General features: G+C 40.7%; 1 protein-coding gene across 2 annotated transcripts in view; it reads left to right on the forward strand.

Moving 5' to 3' along the window:
• The window catches only part of oxr1a (oxidation resistance 1a), a 30,223-nt gene that overhangs the window by 17,126 nt on the left and 2,234 nt on the right, over positions 1-10,863 (forward strand). Inside the window, exons 5-11 of one of the 2 annotated variants that reach the window (XM_085178523.1) lie at positions 172-337; positions 2,256-2,421; positions 5,383-5,463; positions 6,853-6,975; positions 9,299-9,451; positions 9,555-9,650; positions 10,477-10,550. In XM_085178523.1, the coding sequence (XP_085034649.1) occupies positions 172-337; positions 2,256-2,421; positions 5,383-5,463; positions 6,853-6,975; positions 9,299-9,451; positions 9,555-9,650; positions 10,477-10,550 (859 nt within the window). The remainder of the gene's footprint in view (positions 1-171; positions 338-2,255; positions 2,422-5,382; positions 5,464-6,852; positions 6,976-9,298; positions 9,452-9,554; positions 9,651-10,476; positions 10,551-10,863) is intronic. The other variant, XM_085178524.1, reaches the window with a different exon arrangement.

The following is a 10,863-nucleotide window of genomic DNA, read 5'->3' on the forward strand; positions in this document are numbered from 1 at the left end:
AGAATATTTAACTAAGCCTAACTGGCCTGACTCTAACTCTTGCTAACACATTTCTTTTCAGCTTGATCCATTTAAAACTCAAGTAAAGAATGAGAGCTAGGGTAGAATAAACAGTCATTTAGCCACGCTAAGATATTTATGCTGTGACCATGTGATCAATCCCTTGTCCAGGTACAGGGTCGGCTGAGAGGCGGAAGCATCGTTCTCACAAGTTCTTGTGTCTGCGAGTGGGGAAGCCTATGAAGAAGACATTTGTTTCCAATGCCAGCGCCTCCATGCAGCAGTACGCCCAGCTGGGCAAGAAGCATGAGTACTGGTTCGCTGTGCCGCAGGAAAGGTCAGTATCTCTGCTACACGTCCTTCTACTGCTTAGCACAGTGTGTTTGAGTGCAAGTTTATGAGGTTTATAGTAATCAAAATAACAGGCTTTAAAACTGTACAGCTGATACTGAAGTATCTGAGATAGAAACAATGTAAAGTGAGCCTGTATGATCCTTTTATATCCCTAACAAACCACAATAGCTCAGCCACCTAACCTCCACTGCCTTTAATATTTGAAACCAATCAAACATGCTTTCAGTGTCAGATCCAACTCCCACTGTGGCTTGTGCCCGTTTCCCTTTGCCGCCTGTGCTAGACAGCAAGATGATTTATTATTTATTCACTCTGCAGGGAAACGCAGGGGCACACACGCGACTGATTGTCTTATTTCTTTCCAAAAGCCCATGATTTGTGTTCTCAGAATACCCACGAATGTGTTCATGAACTTTTCCTGACCTGAAATCTGTAATGTTTCACGTCAGCTGAAAATAGCCTCGGCTTGTTGATGAGTTTTTCCAAGATCAGTGTGGATGTACAGTTCCTGCCAAGTCAGCAGTAGTCGTAATTACATTAGAGCGGTTCACACTGAAAGGCGACATATCACAAGAAACTGTGTGCTTCCAGTCCAGTTCCTTGTAATCCGTTTATTTGGCGTGTTAATCCCAATTGAACTAATAGTTTAATTTAATAAGTCAATTTTCTTTAATATGTAAAAAAAAGGGTCATTTTTTGACAGACTTGACTGCAGAGTCGCTGGTTTGTGGATACTTTAGGACTCCTTTTAAAAGTAAGGAGACAAAAATACTGCACAGAGCTACTTCTGCTCTTAGTATTTTTCTATAGTTTTACTGCAGCATCGTGGCACTCATCCAGGCTGCTAATCACATTTGAGTCAGATAAACAGGCCTGTCTCTTTTATTTAGTCATGGTACCATAATCATGGCCTCATCATGCAATGTGTTGAGTGTCTTGAGTGCAGAAACTTCCCTGCCATCATTGTTCGTTCTGAACTTGTAAAATCTTGCCCGTTAAAGCCCTGTTTTGTTTTGTTTTTTTAATGCTTAGCTACACTATTCCCCACCTGATAGCAACAAGTTTGCTGTGATGCTCGTTACTTTCATGATTAATTGCCCAGGGATATGGCAGATTCAAAGCTAGTATTAAAATACATGCCACTTACTAATTTTTGAAACCAGGCTAAGATGTAGCTGTGTTCTTCATTAACAACAATAGCTGCCAACTGTGCTTTTCATTATACACTGCTAGTCTCTTTGTAGTTTGACCCAGATGGGCTGCGACCTGGATGATGTGTCTTTAAGTGTCCTTGCATAGCTGTTGGTAGAAAAGGAGGGTACTGAATGAACCATACACAACTGAATAGAGCCCAACAGCATGTCTCTGTCACGGCTCTTTCTCTATACCAACCCGAGCAGTGCACAACACAGGCTGTGTCCTGTTTTTGTTTGCAACTTCTTCATGTGTTATTTCATATTTTCAGTTGTTTGCATGGTTGACATCAAGTGATTTCCTCTTCTGTCTCCAACATGAGAGGGGAGGGGGCACAATGGTTGCCACATTGTTGAGAGACTGACCACTGATGTCTCTACTTAAAGCTGCTCTGTCTTTGTAGAGTGGACGAGTGTAACTGCATGTAAAGTGAAAGATGAAAAACTTTGCAACTTCTGCAGGTTCTCTTATCTTTTTGATTTGTTTTGCTTTCCTTTATTTTGGCACGTGTAACTTTAGTTAGCTAAGAATCCAGTTGTCTTCTCCAAGAGACGGTGGGCACTTAAAAAAAAAAAAAGGACTTCTGATAAGTTCTGAAGTCCTGAACTTAGCACGGTTCCCATAATATGAAAATAAGTAGCTGTTAGCAAACACATTTGCCAAATAGGATAATAATACGTGAATGTTGTGTTGACTGTCTCTTGCAGGTCAGACCACCTGTATGTATTCTTCATGCAGTGGAGCCCAGACATGTACGGTGAAGGGGTTGGAGGGATTGGACAGGAGCCCGGCTTTAGGGTTGTCAAGAAGAATGAGGTGAAGGAAACAAATGAGCACGAGCCCATCACCGATCTCAACGTCAAGGAGTGGGAGGTAAGGTCAACACAGCTAAAACAGTTTCTTCACTTTACTAAAAGTGCACATGTTGTGTTGTCATGAGTCAAGTGGACATGGATTAAGTGAGTTCTCCACTGTGCTTTAATCCATATCCTGTGAAGCAAACAATCGTATGTGTTAAAATTGCTCTTTATTGTTATATATGTTAAATTAAATGTTAAATAACATTAATTTGCTTTCATTATGCAATGCATAGTGTAAACGTAATGTGTGCTACCATTTGAGATGTGTACTTGTTGAGCCTCAGTTTTGTATTCTGCTTCTATATTTTGCACCTCTGGGTACCACTGCACATTTCTTGGTTTAACCGTAAATTTTTTTGTGTCTGTTTTCTATCACGTGTAAATTCTTCAAGACGTGTGAACACTTGCTTTGCTTGGAATTGCGCTTCTCTGAACTTCCAACCAAAGTGTTTTGCATGTTTGTGTAATTGTTGATTCTTCTCAGTCGCTGTATTGTAGCTTCACCACATGTTGTGTGACTGTCACTCCTGTTCGTCAGCCTTTAACAATGTCTTTTGCTGAATGGCAAAAACACCATTATGAGTTGCTCTTGCTGTTTGAGTTGTTAAAAGTCCCCCCAATCAAAAAAAAAAAAAGTGGCACAGATGTTAGTCCTTCCTTCTTTGCAAAACTTGCTATTCATAGTGTCTTTAGTCTAGATTTACAGAAGTGATAGTAGAAAGTGCAGAGGAGAGGGCTGTTAGCCTCTGTAGGGTGAATGAGATTTGGTCAAATGAGACTTCAGACAGCCCTGTGGATAATGAAAGGATGAATTCATTGTGTGAAGAATTTGATACATGGGGGTACATTTAACTTTGAATGTAAATAAATGATGTAGGAAACAAAGTGGACTGATTTGTTTCTCCCTGGGCTTCTGGCAAACAGAGGCTACACGATCCATTACAGAATCAGTAAATAGGAACCTGAGCCATGAGTTTAAAGCAATGTCTTTTTCACAGCTCGTTGTTATGGATATTGAACTAGTAGTTTTGTGTTTGTTTTTAATGCAAGACTGACAAAACAGACTTTTAAAGAAGCTTTACATTTAATTGTATTTGTTTTAGTTAAATATATATATTTTAAACTTTATAATATATGTAATAAACTTTAATGTTTTCTTTTTGTTATCACTCAGAAATCTTTAAAATATACAAGTGTATACCTCCTGAAATATTGCTGTACTGTGTCTTTAAATTTTGTCAGTTAGGGGATGGCATCATCGTTTTTTTATCCAATAGGAAACCGGGTCTCCTCCCAACCCGTGTTGTTATTGGATGTTAGCAGTGTCACACAACTCACACGGAGTACAGACCCCTTTGGGGGGGAAAAAGTGTTTCTATTTTAGTCAAGCGGGCTGTCAGGCTCAATACCAACTCGGGGCTACACTGGGAGAACTTAAAGGATCACTAATATGACTTTCCAGCTTTAACCTCGCCCAGTTCGACAGGAAATGTTTTCTAGGAGGGTGAAGGAGCAAGAGAAACAGCTGACCCCTAAGTACACCTGTGTATGTCGCTTACTTCATGTTTTCTATCTACACCAGTGTATATCCTGCTTTCTGTTATTGTTGTTATTATTATTAGCATGCCGCTAAGTCGCTAGCAAGGCTAACTAGCCTGCTAGCCCTTTAGCTTGACCCGGTGCAGTTTAGTGACTGGTGTTTAACAAAGTGGCTACTATGTGACCACTGTTTGGCAGTCAGGACAGAGCTCATATCCGTTGTCTGTCTCTTTTGGCCAGCGAGGATGTGCGCTGCTCTGTACGGGGTGTGAAAGTTTCCAGACCCAGGTGACACATGGAGGATCCAGCTCTGTAGTCATACCCCTGTTTATTTAAAGTTACGCTTTTTGACTTTTTTCCTTCAGTTTCATAAACCGTACTTCTGCCTTTCATTTAGCCCCTTGTTTTATCACACTGGTAAAATTCAATCACTGACCTGTCTTTTTTTAATTATTGTTTCCTCTGACATTGATCGCTCCAGGTCATCATTTCAGTCACCATCTGAGTCTGCCGCAGCCCCTCCAAGCTAACGTGCTACTAGCTTGCCCGTTTTCAGGTTCAGTCTTACCAAAGTGCCCTTAGCTGCAGGTGAAGGTTAGCAGAGATGCATTTTTGATGAGGGCTGTCTTTTACCACTCCTGCTGCATTATTGAGACTTGTATAAAGGTAGCCTCTTACTAAAAATTTATTTACACTTGTAGCAACAAGGTGACTAGAAGATTATCTAAGCTGTGTGAAAAATTAATGAAAAGAGGCTCTCACAGTGTTCATGATTGTAAGAGAGATCTCTGAGAGTGTTTAGATGACTGTTTGTCTGTGATCTCACACACGAGTCTCTTCCCTCTGCTGAGACACAGTGGATTATTGGAGGCTGCAGCTGTCTGTGGGGTGGAACTTTGTTGGAATGAAGCCATGCTTAGTAGGTCACTGTGTTGTGTTGGTCTGTCTGAGTTGTAGTTTGGTGGATTGTGATTTCCAGCAAACCATGTTGCAGCAGTCAGACCACAGCTGTTTCTGTTGTTATCGCTGTATGTTCACACATCCAAAATCTAGTGTAACTTCTAAGGAGCCCTCTCACTCCTGCTCTGTCTCCGTCTCTCTCTTGCTCGTGCTTTCCTTTCCAGTGTAGCGATGTTTGGTTCAAGTTAATATTTTATATAACCAAATCAATCTAGTAGGAAAATTTTATTGATTACGTTACACAAACATGCAAAACGACTGAGTGCTCTGAAAGACTCCAACCCCTTCTCTTTTACCCAAAGTAAACATTTTGTTAAGTTTGTTTATTCAAAGCTCAAACACGAACCTTCTTGGAATAGAGGAGTGTACATTGAGCACACACTGACTTCCAAAACTCAACTTTTTTTCTCTCCATGGTCGGCATTAGAAGTGGCAGAGTTTTATGTTCCACCTGTTCCTGTTTTTGTACTACCAGGTAGTGTCTTTGACGGAGTACCACCGTCGGATCGATGCGCTAAACAGCGAAGATCTGCGCTCGCTCTGCAAACGACTCCAGGTGCCCTGACCAAACCCCGTCTGCCCCCTCTTTCTCCACTCTTCCCAAATCTGCAGCACCAACACGGTCTACGTTAGACTCCCCACTGAAGCTTTACTTGCTGCTGCTGCTATTCCTGTTCCTGATGCCCCTGTTGCTTTAAATAAACATAAGTGTAGTACTTTCAGCTCACAGATTCTCTTCAAAGCTTGTTAGATGCCAAACATTGGCAATAACTTGTTGAGCAGTCGACTGAAAATAGTTTTTATCATTCCATTACAGACAGGTTGTTCGTAGCGATGAGGTTTTCACGTCACAGCAGCCTTATCTTCATGCGTCAGGCTTCTTTTTAGACTCGGTGAACATTTTTAGTCTTCATTCCACTAGATCAGTCTGGTAGATCAGTGTCGCTAGCTCTATATGGATATGTAGATTGTATACAGGAAACACACAGATGGGGTTTTATTGTAGAACTTTTTTCGAAAATGCAAATTGCTTGTACTACTCAAATGAGCTGAATGTAAAGAGCGCGGCCTGCCTTAGGACTGATCGAGAGACATCGAAGGACTGCAGAACAAAGAGATGGCGTATTGGAAAGAGGGTTGAAGTAAGACTCCCCTGACAGGATGAATGATGTTCTCTGAGGACAATGCAGGCAGGCCTCATTTGAATGAGGACCGAAACATGATAGCATCCCAGTCATCAGTGGTGAAGTGCTCCACAATCAGCCTCTGTTATTGAGAAAGATAAATAACCCAAACAGTCGGCTGGTCAGAGAAAATGTCAAACATAGGAGTGCAAATTATTCATTGGGTCGATTTCCTATTCACTTAGCATTCTCTTCTCCCAGACAATGTCTCTGCAATGCTTCTCCCACTTGTGCCAAACTGATCCTAGTCATCTGGCATCAGAGAGTGGCAGGAAGATATTCAGCTGTCATCATCACATTGTTGGATTATCAGTGTGTTGCTAGCAAACACTGCATTTGTAATTTTGGCAGGACAACAGCTACATTGAAAAGCTCCCAAATGGAGGAAAAATGTACATTTTGTTAGCGAGATTGAGCTATGGTTAAAAAGCTATTTTTCCCCATCTTTCCTCTATCACCCACCCTGTTTAGCTGAACTTGTTATGCTTTGTGGAGTTGGTTATCTAGTTCTGGGTTGTTGTCTTTTTTTTTTTTTTTTAATACTTTCCTGTCCAATTTTTTTGTAGCCTCAGCAGATCACAGATTACAGTCTGTTGGAAGTTAGTAGACAGCCTGACTAGTAAAGCCGGTCATGTCATTGCCCTTTTATGAAAAGTAGCAACTGGAAGACTGTAGCTATTTTGAACGCATCCAGTATCAGAGCTCTTTGGAAGTGCAGCTCGTCTTGTCAGTGCATCTCTAACAAGTATTTGTGCTTGTAGATTACCACCAAGGAAGAGGTGAACTCTAAACATGGCACGGTCAAAACTGAGCTGGAGCCCGACACCTTCAAACCCAACCTCAGAGAACCCAGCGAACTCCTGGAGGCCGACCAGATAGAGAAAGTAAGTGCTGCTGCAGAAAATCTCATCTCATGCAACTTGACGGTATTCCAAACTTAATATTTTTCCAACAACAATCCAAAACTAAGAGCACATGCCTGTTCCTCTTTTGTTATCCGGGTTGCCTGTTTCTTTGTTATAATGAACATTGACGCTGTATTTTATTCCATGTTAGTGTTACGTGCGCAATTGTTACTGTAAATACACAGGCGTGTCAACTGATGAAAATAATCCCACTGTCTAGTGTATGATGAAAATGAAAGTGAATATAATATAATAGATAGATAGATAGATAGATGTATTTTTTAAAAAATAGATTCCCTGTTTTCATTATAACCCAGTAGGCTTGGCAGTAAGCTTTTTTGTTTTTACAGATACAAAATGAATATTTAGAAATTTCTTATGATTTGATAATGTTTAGCATTAAATGTGGGGTTTTTTCTTTTTTTTTTTTCTTTTTTTTCTTGTTTTTTTTCCTGTGTGTTGTGTCAGGCTGGAAATCTGACATGTAAAAAACTGATGATTTGTTTTACTTTCAAAATGTCGTAGCACCCAAACAAATTAAGTCATCAGTTCATAGAGCTGCCTTGCAGTCTTGATTTCCAACTGTGTGTTTGGGGAAAAGGATTCATTCACTGCTTGAATAAGTTTAGTAGCATTTCTTAGGTGGGTAGGTGGATACACTGAGCAGAAGCAACAACACCGACAAACAAATCGCCTGATTTTTGTCAAGTGCTTGTTTTCACTGACCAACATTTGTATGATAGCCCTGTTACAATGTTTATGATGTCATCACAGAGAGTACTGCTGTCCATTCAAAGCTTTGTCAGTTAGTGGAAAACTAAACACTAACATGAAAGCTTTAAAATATACCTTTGGGTGTCAGCTACTGCTGCTTTGGCTTCTTTTGTAGATTAGCTTTCCTTCCACCCTGGACATTAGTAACATAAACTTGCAATTGTTGTTTCTCTAAATATCATATAGAGATGAGAATCTAAAAAATAATTGTTGGATCCACAGTAGATGATATTTTCTTAACTCTAGCTAAAATGCTAAAGCTAAAATTTAACCAGTAAAAATGAGCAGGTGACCAGCTGGTGACTGGCTTTAATATATATTGTCAGTACAGGTCCAGACTCCTAGTGCAGGTGATAAGAAGTTTAACATAAAAGTTATTGTGAGGATTTAGCAGTGAAATCTCATTAGTTTTGACTGGTTATAATCTGGCCATTCCTCAGGTTAATGTTACTTTCCTTCCATGAAAAACACTGATTTAATAAATGTTATCAGTATCATAGTATTGATTAAGCTGTAAAGTACGTGTGTAAAGTTTCATGGCAGTCTAACTTACAAATTGTGATCTCAGGACAACAGCTACTTGAAAATCAGGACGCCTTACATTAGGTGCTGAAACATGAACTGGATAGTTTGCTCATTTAAAGCAGGAATCAACATGTTCTCTTTTATTTATTGTGTTCCGGATGATTTCAGATAGATTTGGTTTGTTAATCCTGCCAACGCAAAGAGTTAGAAATAAGCGGTGACAAAGATGAAAGAGAAATGCATGAAACAGACATCCAAGTCACCAACCTTTCATGTTGTTGTTAGGTGTACTGTGTGCCTCGCAGGTACTGCAAGTTAACACACACCCAGAGCTCCAAATTAGTCCCACTTGGCTTATTAACCAATAGAGTGCCAATATGCAAGCTTTCTTTAATCACCCTGCGGACAGAGCTTGGGGCTCAGGCCTGGCTCAAAGCAGTGCAGAGGTGAGCTGAGTCAGGCCTCGCCTAATCGTGGCTTCATTCCCAGCCTGCTGATTATATGACTGCTGCAGCTCCACCACTGGAGCAAGTGCTGACCCACAAGAAAAATGCCAAAGGGGACCGATGAATTGTTTGAGCGTGAACAGAACATTTAAAGGTCCTTGTTCTGTATAGCAGTAAAAAGTTGTCACTTTAATTCCATGTTTTAGTCAGTGTCTGTTTTATCTGTCCATTAAAATGAGACATAAGTTGTACCGCTCCTCCGGCGCCTTGTCGGCATTATCTCCCCATACACCACAGCCGCCGTTAATCCTCGAGTCAGTCAGCAGCAGGGCAGCGTGCTCTCTCAGGGTCTGCTGGGCCTCTCTTTCTCTTGAGACTGCTCTCACTGTTTTCAGCCCTGTTACTCCTCCTTAAACGCCAGAGAGTGTTAAAAGGTCACCGCAGATGTAATTGAGCGTTGGTGGCTGTGGCCTTTCTGTGTTTCATTTTCTTTCTTTCATTTTTTTCCCTTCCTTTTTTCAACTCTGTATTTTTAAATTTATTTTCTCCGCACACAGCTTGCCAGGAATCTCCCTCCGCGGACCATCGGGTACCCATGGACGCTGGTCTTTGGCACCGCAAAGCACGGCATGAGCATTAAGACGCTGTACAGATCCATGCAGGCCCAGGACACCCCGGTGCTCCTGGTCATTAAAGACAGCGACGGCCAGGTACGCGCCCAAATTTAAGAAGCTAACCACAGTGGCACATTGTTATGGTACTGATCACCTTTTTTTGTTGTTTTTGTTTTTTTGTTTTTTTTAATAACTTCAGGTGTTTGGTGCGCTGGCATCCGAGCCCTTTAAGGTCAGCGATGGCTTTTATGGCACTGGAGAGACCTTCCTCTTCACCTTTAATCCAGAGTTTGAGGTATAACATTTTGTCACTGTTAGATTTTGTAACTTTTTTCCACTTCTGAATGAATATGTTTCTCCAATAATGGAGGAGTGAGGAGAACTAATGTTTGCATTTGCTCATAGCGACACACCCTGCAGTTCTCCCCACCTCTGCAGAGCTTTCAGCAGCTTGTTTTAGCTCTCCGGCCACCAGCTTTACCGCTTTGGTTCTCTGTAACTTCACTCCCAGTTTTAGCAGGCAGCTGTTTTTGGTGCAAAAGCCCTGTTAAAACCCAGTGTACACTCGCTGTTCAGCACCAGTCAGTCAGCAGATTGGCACAGTTAGCAAGTAGTTGGTGAACAGAAAGAAGCATTTAGCAGCTAAGGAGCCAAATATTTCCCTCATGAGTTGGCAAAGACCTAGAAGGAGAATGGTTGTGTTATATATGGGAAGTGGCTGTAAAAACCACTCCGAAGGACCGCTCAGGCATGTTTGCCTGCTGTGTATATAGGAGACTTAACACAGTGGGTATTTAACCTTTATATGCTTTTGTGTTGTGTTTAAAGCTTTGAGAGACAAATTATTTCATACATCAGCAGCAGATGCAGAATTAAATATGATGTATGTGATTTATGGTATATGCTAATGATGCCTGTGAACATCAAACATGCACACTGTCAATGACTATATCCTCTTTTATATGTGACATCTGCTGTATTCTTTTAAAATGTTTCAGAGACGCTTTCTTTGCAGCGGTCTTAAAGTATATTTTAGTTTGCATTTTCTCTTTTTCTCTTATATCATCACTGAATATGTCTTGCAGTATCTTCTAATATGTGCTCTGTTGTATCATGGGCAGGTGTACAAGTGGACCGGTGACAACATGTTCTTTATCAAAGGGGATATGGACTCCTTAGCTTTTGGTGGAGGAAGGTGAGCCAGAAATCTACAGACCACTAGTGCAACATATTTGTCATAATTAAATATGACAGCATGTCAAATTTAAATTCAGATTGACATAAAGTAGACACAAGCCTGCTATGATGTCCAGAAGTGTGGACTGCATTAGAAGAATGGTGTTATTAAGATATTTGCACTTTTGCGGAGCTCATAAGATCACATGCAGATATAAAACATCCTTTTGTTTTGATTAAAATAATTGATGTCATGGTGACGATCAGTAATATAAGTTGTATTTGTATATGTATGTGCCATTTGTTAGCTATTACACTGAGTAGTTGGTACT

Source organism: Neolamprologus multifasciatus, chromosome 11 (assembly GCF_963576455.1).
Source record: "Neolamprologus multifasciatus chromosome 11, fNeoMul1.2, whole genome shotgun sequence".
NCBI classification, from domain to species: Eukaryota; Metazoa; Chordata; class Actinopteri; order Cichliformes; family Cichlidae; genus Neolamprologus; species Neolamprologus multifasciatus.